Consider the following 19,041-nt stretch of genomic DNA (forward strand, 5'->3'; position numbering starts at 1 on the left):
TAACATTTTCAAGATCACTCCAATCTGCAACAATTCCACAGCCACACCTTTGGTCAGCTGCCTTACACAGGGTAATAAGGGTCAGGGGACAGGATCCCTCAAAGCACAGTGGCAGCCGGTGAGCCGGCCTGCAGAGTCGGGGCTGCCCACAGGGGCCTGAGACCTGGCTGGTGTTGCCACCAGGCCGGATCCCAGGGACAGAAAGCTGTACCATAGGAGTTCCCCTTGTGGCGCAGCAGAAACGAGTCTGACTAGTATCCATGAGGACGCAGGTTCGATCCGGCCCCGCTCAGTGGGTTAAGGATCCAGTGTTGCCGTGAGCACAGCAGACTTGGCTCAGATCCCACGTTGCTGTAGCTGTGGTGCAGGCTGGCAGCTGTAGCTCTGATTGGACCCCTAACCTGGGAACCTCCATACGCTGCAGGTGCAGCCCTGAAAAGAAAAAAAAAAAGAAAAGAATACTGTACTATAAAGAATAAATGACACTTTTCAATATAGTTTCGTCAAATAAAAATAGATCAAATCACTACAGAGTATTTTTCCATTTTATTTTTTTATGAATGACAGACCTAGTCAATAATTTTATTTGTTTTATTTAAATAAGCATAAGGCTACTTAAAAGACTTACATACAAAAATGTACCTTACAAGGTTAAACTTTCTGTGCTGAATTACAAAACCTGCACAAGCATTTAATAAAAGCACACACTTTACAACATCTTGACCATTTTGGAGCCTCTCAAGATTACTGAGGTTCCACAGTAGTAAACAGAGGAAGCTCTTACATACATATGATTTAATCTACTGGCAGTTTTACTTAATGTAAGTTTTTAACAAGTCGTTGCTACTGAATGAGTCTCTAGATCGGTTTTAGAGGCATCTCTCAAAACTTAAGTCAACCAAAACACTATTTCAAATAATAATTACAATTCTGAAGAATTTTAATACTCGCAGAAATATTACAGCCTCACAGCAGTCATTGAACCAACCTTGCCACATGCCTGGTCGCTGCCCAGGTGAGTAAAGCTACTCAGTGAACCCCACGGCCCGGTGCTGCAGGGGCCCAAGGCATGTGTGGTCCTCGCGTGGGGAACAGCCTGCCTACCTGCAGCCCCGGTGTCTGCAGAGGCCTGGAGCTGGGGACCTACAGAGCTGATGAGGGAGAAGGGGAGCAGACAAAGTCAACAACAGAAAGGAGAGCAAGAAAAAGGAAGGCAGGGACCAGAGGGAGAGGGAGAGGATATCGAGGCCACCGGCCAGGGGCAGGAGGTCAACAGGTGCCTGCACCCAGGAGCCACCTGACTCGCAAGCCCTTCACTCGCTGACCCAGGAAGGCATCCACGCGACCAGCTCGGCCGGCGTCAGTGAGCGAGGAGCAGGCCGGGTGTGCCATTTGGTTCACGGCCTTGGATGCTCTGAAGCCCACACACGGAACAGACCCCCTGTCCCTATTGTCCTGCAGCCTCTTGTGCGGAGCTGGAGCCGTGCCAAGAAGGCACCGTGCCCCGGTGTTGGGGTATGTGACACACAGCACAAGGTTTAGGCTTCTCCACTGTTCCAACTCAAAATAGCTCCATAATATGCTGCTATATGAGCACTGGTTCTGAATGTTCATAATAGAAACTTCAATTTGAAGCAACAATGTTACACAGTTCAGCTGTTATTACCAACCTACTCTGTAAGTTAAATATACAAATTAAAAATTAATTTTATTGAGTAACTAAAAATAAGTTTCCACTGACTTAAAACTGTCAAATGGCTCTCTCTTAACTAAGAGAGAAATGCAGATGGAAGCAGAAGAGACAACTGAATATAAAATATAATTTGTCATTCTATCCTAGAATCTCTACTTGTAAAATCTCCCTTAACACAGTTATGTAGAAGATTATGGTTGTCTTTCAACAATATGCAGACATCAGCCCTGCAGATAACCATATAGTTAACAATTTAACATTCACAACACACACAACACTTAGTGTCTCTCAATTTCATCTTATGTGTGTGGGCTTATAGTCTGGATGAAGGCAAAGGCTAAAAGCTGCAGGGTTAAAGTTTTAGTCCAGTATTTACCTGCAAGGCTGAGTTAGTTTTCTGTAAGGCTATTCAATAGCTGAACTCGAATGCTTGTTTTAACAAATAAAAAAAGGAATAAACTGCTCTGAAAGGTGAACCCCAACTGAAGATCAACCACACACAAGGCAGGAGTATACAGCACCCTGGGCCTTGGCTAGAAAGATAGCAGGGAGCGGGTACCAGAGCCCATGACACGAGGGCCACCCGCCTCCCCACCGACTTCTCTGACAAGGGGGAAAAGACGTCAGCTGATACCACGGGAACCATGGTGGTGCCCGAAGTGGGCCAGGGACCTGACTCAGGACCCCTCTTCTGCCAACCACACGTCAGGCTGAGTCCCCACCCAGCCAGGCTTCCTGGATTCCGGTTCTGGAATTCCAGCCCTCTCCTGAAAACCTTCCACCCGTGGGAACCCCTTCCGCCCATGGGAACCCCTCCAACATGATTATTCACCTGAAGATTTTAAAGGTTAAGACTCAGACCCCAGGAGCTGGGAGTGAGGAGGAGCATGGTTGCCTCGAGACGGGGCCTCCCAGGGGGTCAGGGGGAAGGGGGGCCTCCTCTCCATGAGTCAGTTCCCAGCACAGGGGAAGGAGCCCCAGCAAGCACTGACTGCCCTGCTGATATCATGGAAAGCAGCAGCGTGAGCACTGAAACGGCAGCAAGTTTGTCTGGAATTTCTGGTTGGTTTACTGCCAGCACTACCAACATGCTTCCCACGGAGAACCTTGGGGATGAGCTTGGCAGGATTGACTAAAATACTGTGATGAACAGCTATATTCTTTTGCAACTCCAGAAAAGAAAAAATTGCGAACTTCTAAAATAAATATTTTAGAGCTTTAAAAAACCTCCAATCTCCCCAAAAACCAACACAGACTAATGAGAATAATTCCTAAAATTCACCGACTGCGTTATATCAGACTTGCGGCTAACTGACTAGGATCAGTATAAATGATATATATGAAACCATTCGTTTAAAAAGAAATTCTTTCCTAATCAGGGCATGAAAGGTAAGGTTTTTGCTTGTTCGATTTTTAAAGGAAGGAGAAGGGGGGGAAGGGAAAGGAAAGGACTTTATTTTTTGGAACCTAATTTAAACCTCTTAAGAAAATTCCACAATAATCAGGATCTCTGTAAATACTCTCAATACATGTGAATTTCTTTGAAAAACTACCATTACAGTAATATTTACATTTCTGGAAACCTTCCTTCATGGCCATGTAACATGCTGTATCTTCCTCTTCGCTTCTGGGGGCTTCAGGTTATTCTGAAAAGACATGAGCAGAAACCAGCTTACACTTGCAGAAACAGCAAATACCAGAACTACCAGGGTGACGCCAAAGCCTGCGAGGAGAGCGCTGCTGCCACCTGGTGGGGACACACGCAGGCCCTGAGGGAGAAGGCCAGCTGGGCACCCCCTTTACCAGCTATGGTTCTCAGGGTTGTCCAGTAGACCCCGCATGCTTACAAACATGGCTAAGCCTGGGCTTCATCCCAGAACCACCGAATCAGCATCCACGGGAGGTGGCTGGGATGAGCTCTGACCTCTGTCTGGGCTTTTTGGAAGGCCTCCAGGTGAACCAAGGTACATTTGGAGTACAGAACTACAGATCACTCCAGACCTACTTTTTCTCTGCCAAGCCCATCTCCCACCAACCTCACCACCTAATATCTTAACACAGATTTAAAAGGGAAAAGCACACCTCTGAAGGAGGGTATTTTACTATATCCCTCTCACCTGCCACCCTCCTCTTTCCCACAGCAGTGACGGAAATAAGGATGGAGGCAGTGCGCTGCCATAGGCAGTGTGCATGCTGGGGTCAAATAGACCTGAATTCAAACTGCAGACTGGCCACGTACTAACTCTGGAACCCTGGGCAGTTTATTTAAATTATCTATGCTTGGAGAGTTCCCTTGTGGTGCAGTGGTTTAAAGATCCAGCATTGTCACTGCTGTGGCGCAGGTTCGATCCCTGGCCTGGAAACTTTCACATGTTGCAGGTGTGGCCAAAAGAAACAAAAAACCAAAAACCAAGCCTCTTCTTCCTCATCTGTGAAATGGGAAGAACTACTGCACCTACTTCACAGGGTTGCTGGAAGGAGTTAACAAACAAATGAACTAATATAGGAACTTTTGGGCTGGTCAATACGCAGCAGCTTTCTCTTTCCAGGGTCTGCTATTTCAGAGGCTTGATCCCTCTGACACACAACACGAAGACAACAAAGCCAAAGTATCCTACAGGAATGCCTCGGACTGAATGTGTGTCACCTCCAAATCCCCCATGTGACAGTATCTGGAGGCGGGGCCTTGGGGGGCCATTAGGTCCTGAGGGTGGGGGCCTCACCAAGGGGGTCAGGGAACACCTGCCCCTCCCTCGCTATGAGGACACAGTGAAATGCAGCTGAGCTGGACTCAGGAAGGGGTCCCTCACCAGATACTGAATTTGCCATCCTGACTTTGGACTTGTAGCCTCCAGAACTATAGGAAATAAATATTTACTGTTTGAGCCATCCAGTCAGTGGCATTTTGTGGTTGCATCAGCCTGAATGAACTAAGACAATAAATAAAAGCATATGAACTGCTGGATGTTTAAAAGTGAAGTCACTTTTCTGAGAAGCCTAGGCCAAGGTCAGCATGCAGACGGGTAGGTACAGCAGAGCACAGGGGGGCAGAGCTCCCGACCTCCTCCATCCTTCTAAAGACGGAAATGCGAGAGGAGCAGGGGAGGTAGGTGGCAAATCCCAAGATTCTGGTGTGATTCTAAGGTCAGTGCAAACAGACTGACTTAGGATCAGGCTCTAAAACGCTCCTTAATGAATGTGTGACCCTGGACGACTTGGCTAACATCCGAGCCCTGCTAACAAAGGAGTATTTCCCCCTTTCAGCTCCAAGACAGCAAAAGAATCTAAATGAGGAACAGCTAGGAAAAGTCCTCAGGGACGCTCTCTTTACACTTTAAACAGAAATAAATTGAGTGCACTTTAAAAAACATTAGCCTATTGTGGATTCCAAGGCTCAAATACATAAGAAATGAGAAGTGCAAACAGGACAGGTCCCTGGAAGGTTCCAGAACAGCAGGTGACACAGCAGACCCACCTCTGCCATAGTTTCCTTCACATCGCAGTTTGGCCCAGAGACCAGGACACTCACCGCGGCCTCAGCTTCCTCCTTAGGGGCAGCTCGCTTTAACTTCACGGGAGCAGCTGCAACAGGTGACAAAGGCGGCGACTTCACGGGGCCCGGAGGGCTTTTCCTATGCAGTAAGTCATGGTTCTGGTTAGTGTCATTAGTACTGGGTTCCATTTTATTGTTCGTAGGCAAATTGGAAGACAAACTTAGGGGTGAAACACCTGAAGAGGAATTTGATAATTTCCGAAAGGCATTGCTGGTGACGCTCGCCTGAGGCGGGGGCTTGAGTCGGTCGTTATCTCCGTTCTCGGTCTTTTTCACTTTTATGCTTGTACTTGTTGAACTTCCATCAAACACAATGAGGGGTCTTTTCCGTAGCCCGTCTACACTGCTGCTCCTGAAATCGGAGAGATGGCTTCGTGAACGATACCACCTAGATGGCCAACCAGGGCCTGGGAATGAACCCATGTAAGGAGGACAACTGGAAATGAGGTTTTCTATGCACTCCCTCAACAAAATAACTTTCAGGTGCCTTTTTTTTTTTTTTTTTTGGCATGGTTCCCAGGCTAGGGGTTGAATCGGAGCTGTAGCTGCCGGCCTACACCACAGCCACAGCAACTCGGGATCTGAGCCACATCTGTGACATACACCACAGCTCATGGCAACACCAGATCCCTAACCCAGTGAGCGAGGCCAGGGATGGAACCCTTGTCCTCATGGACACTAGTTGGGTTCACCAACCACTGAGCCACGATGGGAACTCCCAACCTTCAGGTGCTTTTAAGTTGAAAACATTGACTGACAAAAATTTAAAGTTCCCTTTCATGTATACATAAGATACTGTTATTTTCAAAGCATCAATCCACAAACTAACCCTAAAACTTCAAACAGGATCTCCTAGTAACTGAAAATTTTTTTTCTTTCTCTTGTCTTTTTAGGGCTGCACCCATGTCACATGGAGGTTCCCAGGCTAGGGGTCGAATTGGAGCTGCAGCTGCCAGCCAACACCACAGCCACGGCCATGTGGGATCTGAACTGCATCTGTGACCTACGTCACAGCTCACGGCAATTCCAGATCCTTAACCCACTGATCGAGGCCAAGGATCAAATCTGAAACCTCATGGTTACTACTCAGGTTCATTAATCACTGAGCCACGACGGGAACTCCAGAAAAAAATTTTTAATTTTTAAAAATCACCATCCTGACAGGGTTACCTTGCCCATGTATCAATAATTACTTAGAAAGGATAAGAGACTATAAAACTATCAGGAGTTCCCGTTGTGACACAGCAGAAACAAATCCAACTAGGAACCATGAGGTTGAGGGTTTGCTCCCTGGCCTCGCTCAGTGAGTTAAGGATCTGGCATTGCTGTGAGCTGTGGTATAGGTCACAAACGTGGCTCGGATCTGATGTGGCTCTGGCTGTGGCACAGGTTGGCAACTGTAGCTCTGATCAGACCCCTAGCCTGGGAACCTCTGTATGCCATGGGTGTGGCCCTAAAAAAGCAAAAAAAATAAAGAAAGAAAAAATAAAACTGTACCAAACTACCATCATGGCAGTCCACAAACAATGATAGGAGGCTCTTTTCCATTCACTGAAGGTCTTTTAAAGCCAAGGCATTTTCTAAACTTTTTCTTATATTTGTATAATTTTGAGTTTTAAACTTGGCAAATCTTCATATTTAGTTTCTGAAAACTAATTTTCCATTCTTAAACCGCAAGAGAAGTAAAAAAAAGCATTCATATATTCATTAATTATACCTCAAGTGAAACAACAGGTTTGTTTATGGGAAAAAAAAAAAAAACCCTTCAACTAAACATGTTGAAAGAATGTGAGAAAAGAAAAAAAAGTTAAAAAAAAAAAAGAATTTGAGGAGTTTCTGAATTTCAGCTGTAACAAACCAGAGTAGGATCCATGAGAACACCGGCTCCATCTCTGGCCTCTCATGGTAGATTAAGGATCTGGCGCTGCCGTGAGCTGTGGTATAGGTCACAAACGTGGCTCGGATCTGATGTGGCTCTGGCTGTGGCACAGGTTGGCAACTGTAGCTCTGATCAGACCCCTAGCCTGGGAACCTCTGTATGCCATGGGTGTGGCCCTAAAAAAGCAAAAAAAATAAAGAAAGAAAAAATAAAACTGTACCAAACTACCATCATGGCAGTCCACAAACAATGATAGGAGGCTCTTTTCCATTCACTGAAGGTCTTTTAAAGCCAAGGCATTTTCTAAACTTTTTCTTATATTTGTATAATTTTGAGTTTTAAACTTGGAAAATCTTCATATTTAGTTTCTGAAAACTAATTTTCCATTCTTAAACCGCAAGAGAAGTAAAAAAAAGCATTCATATATTCATTAATTATACCTCAAGTGAAACAACAGGTTTGTTTATGGGAAAAAAAAAAAAACCCTTCAACTAAACATGTTGAAAGAATGTGAGAAAAGAAAAAAAAGTTAAAAAAAAAAAAAGAATTTGAGGAGTTTCTGAATTTCAGCTGTAACAAACCAGACTAGGATCCATGAGAACACCGGCTCCATCTCTGGCCTCTCATGGTAGATTAAGGATCTGGCGCTGCCGTGAGCTGTGGTGTAGGTCGAAGACGAGGCTCGGATCCCGTGTTGCTGTGGCTGTGGTGTAGGCCAGCAGCTGTAGCTTTGATTGGACCCCTAGTCTGGGAACCTCCATGTGCTGTGGGTGCGGCTGTAAAAAAAAAAAAAAAAAAAAAAAAAAAAACAGCTTGAGCAGCTGGTTATGAGTAGCTTCACTACTCAGGAACCAGCAGCATCAGCACCACATTGGGAGCTTATAAGAAATGCAGAATCTGGGGCTTGAGTCTGAACTGATTCAGAATTTGCATTTCAGCCAGAACCTAGGTGACTGGCCAAACTCACCAAATCTTAGGTTGCCAACGAGCATTACTTGGTAGAAGATGAAAAATAAGCCCACTGCACACCCATTGCCACTGCAGCAGGGAGGCAGAGGGGCTGAGGGCAGGACTCAGCAGCTCGGGAGGGCTCAGCCTAAGACTCAGGAGCACAGGAAAGTACGGGAAGCAGAGTCCTAGAGCTGGTCCTGGCACTGTGTGACCTGGGGTACATCACAGCTCCTTCAGATACAATCATAAGCAAGTCAACAAAGCCCGATGAGCCCTTAGATCCCTCCAGCTTGGAGGCTCTGATTCAGGAGTCCAAGTGTGATTTTTACAACAGAGTCAGAGATCCTTTCCAAAATGACAAAGAAGGACTCAAAGGGACTGTCATAGGAAGGAAGACGTAACAGCACTGGGCGCTTTGCTTAGGATGATGTGCCTGAACGTACAGATCAAGAAGGGAATACTTTCATTGATTAATAAGAGTCGCCAAAGATAAGTTAAAGGTATCTACAGCACAATCCACAGATTCATCAAGGCCAGTGCTAAAACACAGCCTGTAGCAATAGGTAACCAGAGGCTAAGATGATGCTGCGTCCAAAGTGAACAGGTACCAGTGTGAACCTCTTAAAACATACATCAGACGGTGTCCTTGCTCTGCTCAAAATCCCTAATGGCCTCTCATCTCAGAGCAAAGCCAAGGTTCCTACAGTGACCGACAGTCTCCCACACTCTCCCTCTTCCACATCCTCCCACCCGCCACCCCCCAAGCCCTGAACGCCTCTGCGCTGTTCTGGGCACATTATGGGGACACAGCCCTGGCCAGGCTCTCGTGTTCTGCCTGGAATGCTAGCTTTCTACAGGTTCCTTTACTGAAATGTCATTTCTCACCGAGGTTGATCCTGGCCACTCTGTTTTATTTTTCTCCTTAGCATTTATCCCAATGTAGTACACTGTATATTTTACTTTGCTTTTTAATTATGTTTCTCCCACCTAAAATACAAGCAAGGAATTCTGTCAGATTTATTCATGCTACAGCCCAGAGCCTGGTGCTCAATGAACAGTTGAGCTTAGGTACTTTGTACCTAAGTTTACCTGGGGAAAAAAAGAAAAGCAAAACTGTTCAGTCATCTAAGACAAGACGATAACCAGAACAACTGAAAAGTACCTTTTTGTCTCATTTCTTATCTCGTGCTGTTCTCTTTTCTTTTCCATCATTTTCCCCCATCTATTCTTTGGCAAATCTCTCTGAGGCAGTGGTATTGCGTGCTGAACATAAAGATCGGTAAGACTGTCTTTGTTTATTCTCAGGTCATTTTCAACAGCTATGTTCTTCTGTGGAAAAGGAAACAAAAGTAATTTCAAAACAAGGTTCTCCATTTCCATAACTCATCAACTACCCACCTAACAGGGTACAACATGACTGTTTAAATAACAAGTGTAGGAGTTCCCGTGTGGCTCAGTGGTTAAAGAATCCAACTAGGAACCATGAGGTTGTGGGTTCGATCCCTGGCCTTGCTCAGTGGGTTAAGGATCTGGCATTGCCGTGAGCTGTGGTGTAGGTTGCAGACGCGGCTCAGATCCTGCGTTGCTGTGGCTCTGGTGTAGGCCAGCGGCTACAGCTCCGATTTGACTCCTAGCCTGGGAATCTCCATATGCCGCAGGAGCAGCCCAAGAAATGGCAAAAAGACAAAAAAAAAATAAAATAACAAGTGTAACACCATCCTCAAGATCAGACAAGTGCCTGTGATCCCAAAGGAGACTGCAAGAAGCAGTATTACAAAGAGCCTAAGCTCCTCAAATACTCCATTCAGCCTCATCTCTAAGACAATAGTTGTATGTCCTCCATGTGACAAGGACTGCTGTCCACACTGCACAGCCCACACACCAGGCGTGAAGACCATTCCAACAGCATCATCCTAATCCATGAAGAGAACTGGAAATGAAGGACTTGTGGAGATGAGAGCAAAGAAAGCAAACATAGTAACAGTGACTGCATCCTGTCAAAAAGACATCCAGAGTGTTACCATCATGATCACATCAGCAGGCTGGAGGTCTCACCCTGTATGTTATTCCCCACATTGCCCTGATGGTGCGTCTTAAATGGAAGTTCACTACCCAGATTTCACGTGGCCTTGCAGATGGAATCTGCAGTCTCCTTACTGATGGCAGCCCTGACAACAGTGCACATCAGAGCAAGCAGCTCCTGGTGTTTGTGCCAGGCCTTTCAGGTGGCTCCCAGTCACTGCCCCACCACCCACCTCTGCATCAGCTCATTCTCCCCCATTTTCCCATTTGTTCTCACCATGATGGAAAACACGGCACAAGGCACAGGAGCAGTTAGGGATAGGGTCTGGATTTAGGAAGGAAATGAGGGTGGAAAGGAGATCATGGGCTCAAAAGCAGTTCAGAAAGGTTTGGAAACATTTCTGTTTGGTAGAACTGACAAAATAAATCCAATCTATGTCCTCTAACAAATGCATCCCCAGTCCTTGTTCTTCAAAATTTAAAAGCACAAACTTGGAGTTCTCACTGTGGCACCAACGGTGGTGTCTCTGCAATGCCAGGACCCAGGTTCCAACCCCGGCCAGATACAGTGAGTTAAATGACTCATAACTGTGGCTCGGATCTGATCCCCGGCTAGGGAACTCCATATGCCAAATGACAGCCAAAGAAGAAAAGAAAAAAATAAAAGCACAAACTTTACTTCCTTTGTCCCTTACACTGGACTATTCTTCATCATCAGTTTCCACTCTGGACTTGCTCAAAGGAATGGGACTTGGACAATCCACAGGCACCTTAGTTTGGGAAGCACTGCTCCAGGACAGTACTTCTCAAACTGTGGTCTTTGGACCACCAGCAAGAACTTCTTAAAAATGACAATTTTCAGGCCACAGCCCCAAACTGAATCCCAAACTCTGGGGATGGTGCCCAGCAGTCTGTGTTTTCACAAGACCTGGGGTGATTGTGATTCTACCTAAAAGCTTTTGAGAACCACAGGTGGGAAAGGTAACTGACATCCCTAAAATTACCTACTGGGGGACGGCGGTGGGTTGAGGAAATCAGAGAGTACTAAGCCGAGAAACTCAAAGAAAACATGCTACTTAAAACCTCCAAAAGGCTTTCGGTTATTCTCTACCACTTTAAACAAAACTCATCACTTCTTTTGGTCTTATTTTTCAGCTGCTGTCACAGGTCACATCAGCTGAAAAACAGCAAAAGCTGCATGAGAGCCAGGAGGCCGAGATTCTCCTGGCTGCACCATCTACCGAGAGTGTGACCCCCATAGAAGTGACTTCATCTCTCGAGGACCCAGTTTCTTCATCTCTGAACGTGGGTAAAGTGGACAAAGGGCGATTTCTCCGATGCCTTCCAGCCCTGGCGGCCCGGGACCACCACCCTTCCTTCCCACTCTTCTAAGACCTTCCCCGGCTCCTCTCTTCGCAGGCCTTGCTTACACCCAGGCCGCGGGGGGTCGCCTGGACCCCTCTTCGGACCCATCAGCGACCAAAAAGGGAATTTTAACTCCCCGGAGTTCCCGACGTTCTGAGGACGCCTCTTCCCCGACAGGGGCGCCGGGCGGAGAGCCATAGTACCCAGCAGCGGGTGTGTCCGGCGCCGCCGAGGATGCCTCGGAGCGAGCTCAAGTCCCAGCGCCCTCTCGAGCAGGCCCGCCCTCCCCGGCGCGCGCCGCACCTGCTCCAGGGTGAGGAGAAGGAACTCCTGGGACAGCAGCTCCGGGTGCAGCAGCAGCTCGGAATCCGTGCAGCTGCGGCCGCCCACATCCCCCGCCATCGTCGTCGCCAGGAGACCCCGGCCGGCTACCCACAAGGCCCCCAGCTAGCGTCTCAGAAATGACGCGTAAGGGACGGGGCCTCGGGTATGTCGTCACTAGGGTGCGCCGCGCGGGACGCTCGCTTCTCCGGCTCGGCTGGGATGCTGGGCGGGTTCTCGCCAGGGGATAATCCTAGGGCGAGAGGAGTGAAAGGGCCGTTTGTAGTGGATACGATTGGCGTTTCAAGTCTGCGCGAAGAGAGAGACAGGCGAAGTTCACAGAGCGGGCCACGATTGGTCGGTCCTGGTCGCGCCTCCTATGACGTCATGGGCAGAGGCCAATGAGAGTCCGAGGGCGGCCTCGCGGGAAGGCGACTAGGGAGGACGATGAGTGTTACAGTCAATTCAGCAGTAGGTGCCTCTGGAAGCTCCTTGGTGTTCTTTCTTTTAAGCGTTGTACCTTTTGTTTCCTAGTTCAAAACGCCTCGCATGTAGTAGGCACTCAAGTGTTTGTTCCGGAAATAATACTCGGAATGAACCTGACTCTGAAAATAACGGCCGCCCGAGAAGCGCATCTTTGTTGAGCTCCCACCTCTATGAAATGGAAATGAATGCCCCCAACTAGGTGTCGTGAGGTTGGAGCCAAAGTAGGGTAAGCCCCTCCCCTGTCGCCTCTGTCTGGACATCTCTTGTAGCCTCTTGACAGTCACCAGGGCAGAGAAGTGGCAGGATGATGGTGATGGTGGGTGTTTTCCCTCTCAGTTCGCTATCCTTGTCTAATTTCCTCAAGCTTCCACCCCCACCTCAGCTAAGTACCTCATTTTAGAGTCTAAAAATGAGGTTTTTGATGTAGTCTTTATTCCTGTCCTTTTCAGGACCAATCACCTAACCTGAAGCCCGAAGCTCTTCTTCATCAGCAAAAATGTTTTACAGCAGGTAAGACCTGTGCTTCCCCAACCCCCGCCCCCCCTTCCAGTTTAACAGTACTTCCCTGCTTAAAACGAAATCTATTAAGATAATTAGTGCCTCTGGAGTTCCCTTCATGGCTGGCGGTTAACGAACCTGCCTAGGTCGCAGACGAGGCTGGGATCTGTTGTTGCTGTGGCTGTGGTGTAGGCTGGCAGCTGTAGTTCCAATTTGACCCCTAGCCTGGGAACTTCCATATGCCACAGTGCATCCCTACAAAAACAAAAAACAAAACAAAAACAAAAACAAAACAAAACCCCATGATAATTGGTGCCTCCGAGTGTCCCCTGGGCAGAAGAAAAACATCAAGAGTCAGGAGGAAGTAGAATAAGGTTTTAATGTGGCTGTGCACCTCAGGGGCAGGAGAGATGGTAACACCTGCTCTCACTACAGAGCCTTGGAGATTGGAGTCTGAGAGTATATGGGGTCTGCTGTGTTTTGATCAAAGTTTCTGATGTGGGAAGTAGAGCAGGGGAGAATTTGCCTCTAACAAGTTCTCAGGCAATGTTTCAAATGTGTCCAGGCAGAAGGGCCACCTCACAGAGATTCCTGCCACATCCAAGCAAGGAGGCTGTGACATCCGCACCCTCAAGCCAGATAGTCACCCTGACTGGAGGGGCCAGGCCTGTCAGCCCCGAAACCAAGACTGAAAACCAGACACCACGTGGACAAAGAGCATCTCAGAACCCCTGTGGGGACCAGTGATGTGAGGACCTGCCATCTCCCATTTCTCCTTGTCCTGGCACCTCAGAAATCCCCTAACCAGACACAGCCCTGAAGAAGGGGGCCGGCCTCGCTGTCAAGGTCATTGTCACTGCAGCTGAGTGGGGGCTTAAAGTGGAAATAAAGCTCAGGTACAGAGCTTTGTGTTGTTACACATTTGAATTTGTAGACCAAAGATTTATTTCTGGTAAAGTATTATCTGTGAGTATTATGTAGTAACCATAAGTGCTTAAGTTTTAGTGTAAGAATTTTCCTTTTATTCAAAGATCATGATGTTCTCACTAACATTTTTATTTGGTGCCAATAGTTGCCAGGAACAAAGCTGAGGGAAACCAACAAGCACTGTCCTGCCTGGCTGGCATCATCACCTCACTGGGTTAGAAGTTCCTCCAGGACAGATCTGTATGTTTCTTTTGACTCTCCCACCTCATTCCGAGCATGCACCGTGTCTGCACTTGAAGGTCTCGATAAATGTGTTGAATGAATGAATCATGAAAAGAATGTATACTGAGAACTTGGGGTATTGATTCTTCTTGTTGGCTATATAATGTTTAAGATATTTATGTTTCGGATATTTTATCAGATGTGCCAACTGTATGTCTGAGCACAAATAAAATTAAAATGCTTCACAGTGCATATAGCAACTGAAAAAATAGGTCACATTTTGGACTTATGTTTCTAGCTACTTAGAACCACAGTTCTGAGTTTCGGATAATTACCTTCAGTATCATAATTGATGATTATGTTATTTTATTATTGTCATTTCTCATTCCTTTTACAACCAGATCATATTGAAGCTGTGCTTATGTGCTTAGAACACTGACTTTCTTGTAAAACCCATCTCCTCGGTCACCTCTTTGATAAGGTCCCTGAAACCGTGTCTCTCATCTTCGGGTTCTCAGCAGCCAGCACAGTACCTGGCACACAGGATGAGACCAGGAAGTGTGTCCCAAGTGAGTGTGCATAAACCTTTCCTGATCCTCAGATGTTATTTTTTTGCCTTGGGATCGTATCCCATTCAATCATAGCTTCTCAAACTTGAATGAGCATTAGAGTCACCGGGAGAGCCTGACAACGCTTAGCTGGGCCCTACACCCAAAGTTTCTGATTTAAGAGGTGTGGCGTGTGGACACAAGAATTCACATTACTAACAAGTTCTGAAGTAATGCTGATACTGTTGACTATTGACCTGTACTTTCTAAACCACTGCATTGAATTAAGCTTCTGGAAGACAGGGCTGGTCTTCCTCCTTTCAGGATGGTCTGCAGCCTCTGCTATGGTACTGAGCACACAGGAGCTGCTAAAAAATAGGAATAATTATTTGAATAACAGTTCAACAAGTTTCTTGGCATTCCCATTGTGGCTCAGCAGAAATGAATCTGACTAGGATCCATGAGGGCACAGGTTTGATCCCTGGCCTTGCTCAGTGGGTTAAGGATCCAGCGTTGCCATGAGCTATGGTGTAGGTCACAGACACAGCTAGGATCTGGCATTGCTGTGGCTGTGGTGTAGGCCAGCAGCTACAGCTCCGATTTGACCCCTAACCTGGGAACCTCCATATGCCATGGGTGAGGCCCCAAAAAGATTTTTTAAAAAAATCTTAAAGTGTAACCTTTCTTTGCTTAACCTCATTTTCTAAAATGATACCCAAATGTGTAGATGTATACTCTTAATAAGAGAGATTATAAATTAGAGTAACAGTCTTTGCATGAAAAGCTTCTTTTAAAGATGACCTAGTTTATTAATATTGAGCAGCAGGAAGTGTAAAAAGTGGTTTAGTGCTTCCTCTAAGCAGACAGACAGCAAGCTCATGATGGACACACTCAGGAGCTTAGAGCCAGCGTGGAAGTGAGGAACTTGGCGTAAGTGTGAGTATGTGTAAGTGCAAGGATGCTGAGTTTGGGGAGTAGACTATAACTATGGAGGTATTTACTTGTATCTGATCAGCAGCTCTTAACCTTCATTAGTTTATTAGAACACATCTTTTCCACCTTCCAACATGTTTAGTATGAGCCCAAGGGATATTTAATAAATGTCAATGATTGAAGTTAATATTTTTTTGAAAAAATATGACTTTGATCATTCTTAAATGTAACCAGTCAAAACATGAGGAATTTGGAATTAGCCTGATGTCAATCTTTGCACATTTCTAGTTATGTACATACAGCGATCAGTCATGTGAAACAGACTTCTCAGAAAGTTCAGGAAGAATAAATGTTTCTACATGGCATAATGTGCACCGTGAAGTTTGCCGTTTTTTAAAATCTCATTGCAAATCCTTTTCAGAAGGAAACAGTTATTTCTGAATTATCTCCTTTTACTCCTCTTGTTCGTTAACACATTTTCACTCTTACATTGTTTAAAGGAGAACACAAATGTTATTCTATATACTATTCCACCGACAGCTGAATTTTATATAGAAAAAGTTTCCAGTGGTGTTGAGTTCTGGGTTCTGACCCTTGTGCTGTTCTTACCACCGTGGACTGTGGGAGGTCTTTCACTTCTCTCTGCCTCTGTCCGCTTGCCTGCACAGTGCGGGAATCAGCAGTGCCTACCTGGTAAGGCGAGGTTTAAATGCCAGCACAGGGCTGAGGCCCTAGCCCTGTGTCTGGCGGTTCTTCAACTAACCTTCCCCCGGGGCATGGTAGAGCAGTAAGAAGCAGAAGCGCGGATGGGATTCTAGGCCCCAGTGGGCCAGTGACAAGTGATGACAGTCACATATTCTCCGTGGGCCTGGGCAAAATGAGTTTACTCTTCTGTCCTCCAGCTCCCTGGCTCCACTGGCTGCCAGCCTCCTTAGACCTGAGAGGCCATTCACTGCCACTTGTCCTCGAAACACACATAGCCCTACAGTCTGGGAAACCACTGCCCCACCTGGGGGCTGGGCCAGTGACATGGGATCCACCTGCCAGAGCTGAAGCAGGGCCAGGGCTGGGGCACCTGTGAGACCATGAACTAAGAAGGGAAGGGGCTAAAAAATAGGCCACAGAAGATTCTTTATTTCCTTTCACTTTGGGTGTGTGTGTATCCTTTGTTTTTCTCTCTCTGAATCAGAAGACCACAAAGTAGAATCTGGTATCTGCCTCCCAGTTGGGGATGACAGCTTTGTTCTATAATCCCCAGGGGCTGGAGGAAGGCTGTGGCCTCTGAAATTAGGGGAAATCACTGAGAAAACTGAACTTTTTATATGCTAATAATCAAGCGCTGACGGTTCTGGTGGGAGCTTTCTCATGGTTTCATCATGCAACCGGATTTTGACTATGTTGAAAAGAGGCTGGTGATTCATCCGAACCTAGGGTTGCTCTCTGGCTTGATCCAAAAGAATAGCTATTGATGGGGTTTCCTAACAAAACGGGTGCCAGGACTCGCTGCTTCAGTAAGGACACCATGCGGCCCTACTGCCCGAGGCTCTGGGCTAGCTGTGGGCCTGGGCCGAGGGGTGGGCGGCTCGTGCCCAGCAATACGTTTCAGCTCGCGGGGGCCACCAGCAGCGGTCAGCCCCTCCAGCCCGACTTCGTCAGGTGGCAGGGTGGTCCAGCCTTTCCCAGGATTGACGGATGGATGGATTCATTCGTTCACGCAGCAGGTACACTGCTGGCGCCGTCGCGGCGCTGGAAATAGGGTGGCGAGCGAGTCCGGCAGGCCGGTTGTGGGAGGAGAAAGCTCGGCCCGGCGGCGGCAGCCTCACCGCGGTACCGACACCTCCCTGCGCCGGGCGGGCTTTGCTCCGAGCGCTCGGTGGCGGTCGGCGCCTTTCCCTCCGGGCTCCTCCTCCCCCAGGCCGGCGCCGTGACCCCTGCAGATCCTGGGCGCTGGGGCCGCAGGGGAGCCCCCCGGACCTCCAGGCCCGGCTCAGGGCGGGGTCTGCAGCCTACGCGGGGCCGCGGGCCGGACGGAGACCGGCGCTCCCGCCCTCGGCCGCCCACGTGACGGGAAGCGGCGGGGCCGGGCCGGAGCCGGGGCCGGGGCCCAGGAGCGCGGGGCCCGGAGCGGCCGGAGCGCGGGCCGGTGAGCGCGGGTGGGGAGCGCGGGGCGGCCGGGGGCACCGGACGGGGTTGGAGGGCGGCGGCCTGCGGGCAGGTGCGCGGCAGGTGCCCGGGCCGGAGCCAGGGGCCGGCGCGTGGAGGGGGCGGGTGCGCCGCGCGCCTGAGTTCCGGGCCGGGACCGTCCGCTACCCTGTCCTGGTCTGAGTCGGGGGCGGTCTTCTGGGGGTACGTCCGCACCCCTGCGCCCCTCGCTCCACCACCGTCGTCTGTAGTGCTTCTGTCGACGTGATGAGCGCTTCCCAGAGCTCCTGGGATTCGAGAGCGCAAATTCCGGGTCACATTCGGGCCTGAAAATTTGGCCTCAACTGGAGAGCCGGCAGGAGTGTGCTGGGAGGCGGGGACACCATGCCCCTTTCTCAGTCCAGGGTCGGCGGCCCGCTGTCACCCCTCGTTCGGAGGGGCAGGTGGAAGTTGGGTTCTCCATTGGCCTCATGCGTTTAAGGGGATGGCTTTGAGGACAGAAGCTGTGGTCTGCAGTTGCCGCAACTGCCATGGCTTCTACTGAGGGCTGTTGGGTGACCATTACATAGCTCCCTAGCCCCACTGGCTGCTGGAAATAGGGGGTCATGCAGTGCATCTTATTGCAGACCGACTGTGTTGAGCGCTGGTGTCCCAACCTGTTGGATCAGGATTTGATCCTTGGGGAAGTGCTTGCCGAGGCCAGGCAGCTGAGGAACTGGTGGCAGGTGAAGGCACTGAGGGCCTTTGGCAAGGAGGGACTTTTGCGTGTGCGCTGGTGAACCTGGACTCAGAACATACCATGGGAGGGGCTGCCAAGCCCATCAACCCCTGCCCTGGCGGCCCCTCACTCTGTTGGTTAGCGGGAAGCTCCATCCCTGTGGTCAGATAGGAAGGAACATCTGGCCAGCTGCTTCCTTTTCTTTTTCCTTCTTTTTTGCCAGCCATGCAGCGACAGCAGTCACTGAAATGGCCTCTTTGGTGTGTGGCCCTAGGAAGAGCCTCCCCTCCCAGAAGCTGTCTACACCAGCCTTCCCTGGCCTGGCTCCTCTGTGAAACCAGGCAATGCTGCTCCGTGCTGTGGGTGGTGGTGGCCATGGAGCCATGGGTTCAAACCCTGACCCCACCTCTTCCTAACTGGGGGCTTTGGGTTTTCACTGGAAGCTCTGAGTCTCAAGTTCCTCAATCAAAATTGGGGAAATACGAGAAAAAAGACACACATCCCAGTATGAAATGTGCCTTTGGCACAGAGCCTAGCACTGTTAGGTGCTCGATAGATGGTTGTTAAACAAGGATTCAGGGCCCCAGCTCTGAGTACCTGCTAACCCAGGGAGGCTTTTCACCAGGCTGGACTCCTGGTGGGTCCCACACTCCATCAGGTTGCTGGGCACATTTTCCAGAGACATAGGGGAGAGGTGTGAGGGTTGACCTCGCCCGCAGGTAGGTGCTGTGCCTTTTCTCTTTCACTCAGCCCTCTGGTCCTGGAGTCGGGGACAGCTTGCCT

The 19,041-nt window shown here is 48.6% G+C and overlaps 2 protein-coding genes and 1 long non-coding RNA gene across 5 annotated transcripts in view; 2 read left to right on the plus strand and 1 right to left on the minus strand.

Moving 5' to 3' along the window:
• Positions 1-577: 577 nt before the first annotated feature.
• On the minus strand, positions 578-12,094 carry C5H2orf49 (chromosome 5 C2orf49 homolog). Of its 2 annotated transcripts, none has more exons than XM_047781320.1 (4): positions 11,767-12,094; positions 9,239-9,405; positions 5,169-5,598; positions 578-3,339 (listed from the first exon to the last, which is right to left on the minus strand). In XM_047781320.1, the coding sequence occupies exons 1-4, from the start codon at positions 11,863-11,865 to the stop codon at positions 3,283-3,285; spliced, it is 753 nt and encodes a 250-aa protein (XP_047637276.1). In that variant the 5' UTR covers positions 11,866-12,094; the 3' UTR covers positions 578-3,282. The 2 variants fall into 2 exon arrangements, with proteins under 2 accessions (XP_047637276.1, XP_047637277.1); XM_047781321.1 differs by having other exon boundaries at positions 5,223-5,598; positions 11,767-12,092.
• LOC125127784 (uncharacterized) lies at positions 12,064-14,928 on the plus strand. 2 transcript variants are annotated; one of them, XR_007135061.1, is made up of 4 exons: positions 12,064-12,496; positions 12,720-12,780; positions 13,334-13,664; positions 13,841-14,928. It is a non-coding gene; the product is annotated as an uncharacterized LOC125127784 (long non-coding RNA). The 2 variants fall into 2 exon arrangements; XR_007135060.1 differs by lacking the exon at positions 13,841-14,928 and having other exon boundaries at positions 13,334-13,695.
• Positions 14,929-17,486: 2,558 nt separating this feature from the next.
• TGFBRAP1 (transforming growth factor beta receptor associated protein 1) overlaps positions 17,487-19,041 on the plus strand; it is a 49,670-nt gene continuing 48,115 nt past the window's right edge. Inside the window, exon 1 of the mRNA XM_047781323.1 lies at positions 17,487-17,541. The gene's annotated coding sequence lies outside the window, so the exon portion shown is untranslated. The remainder of the gene's footprint in view (positions 17,542-19,041) is intronic.

The sequence above is a fragment of the Phacochoerus africanus genome, chromosome 5 (genome assembly GCF_016906955.1).
Source record: "Phacochoerus africanus isolate WHEZ1 chromosome 5, ROS_Pafr_v1, whole genome shotgun sequence".
Classification (NCBI taxonomy): Eukaryota; Metazoa; Chordata; class Mammalia; order Artiodactyla; family Suidae; genus Phacochoerus; species Phacochoerus africanus.

Bases quoted from the DNA above. Each gene is read 5' to 3' on its own strand.
- C5H2orf49 (XM_047781320.1), bottom strand. From the start codon at position 11,865: ATGGCGGGGGATGTGGGCGGCCGCAGCTGCACGGATTCCGAGCTGCTG. The intron at 9,406-11,766 runs GTGCGGCGCGCG...CCTTTTCCACAG, and splicing joins TTCTCCTCACCCTGGAGCAG to AAGAACATAGCTGTTGAAAA. The intron at 3,340-5,168 runs GTGGGTCTGCTG...ATGTCTTTTCAG, and splicing joins TGAAGGAAACTATGGCAGAG to AATAACCTGAAGCCCCCAGA.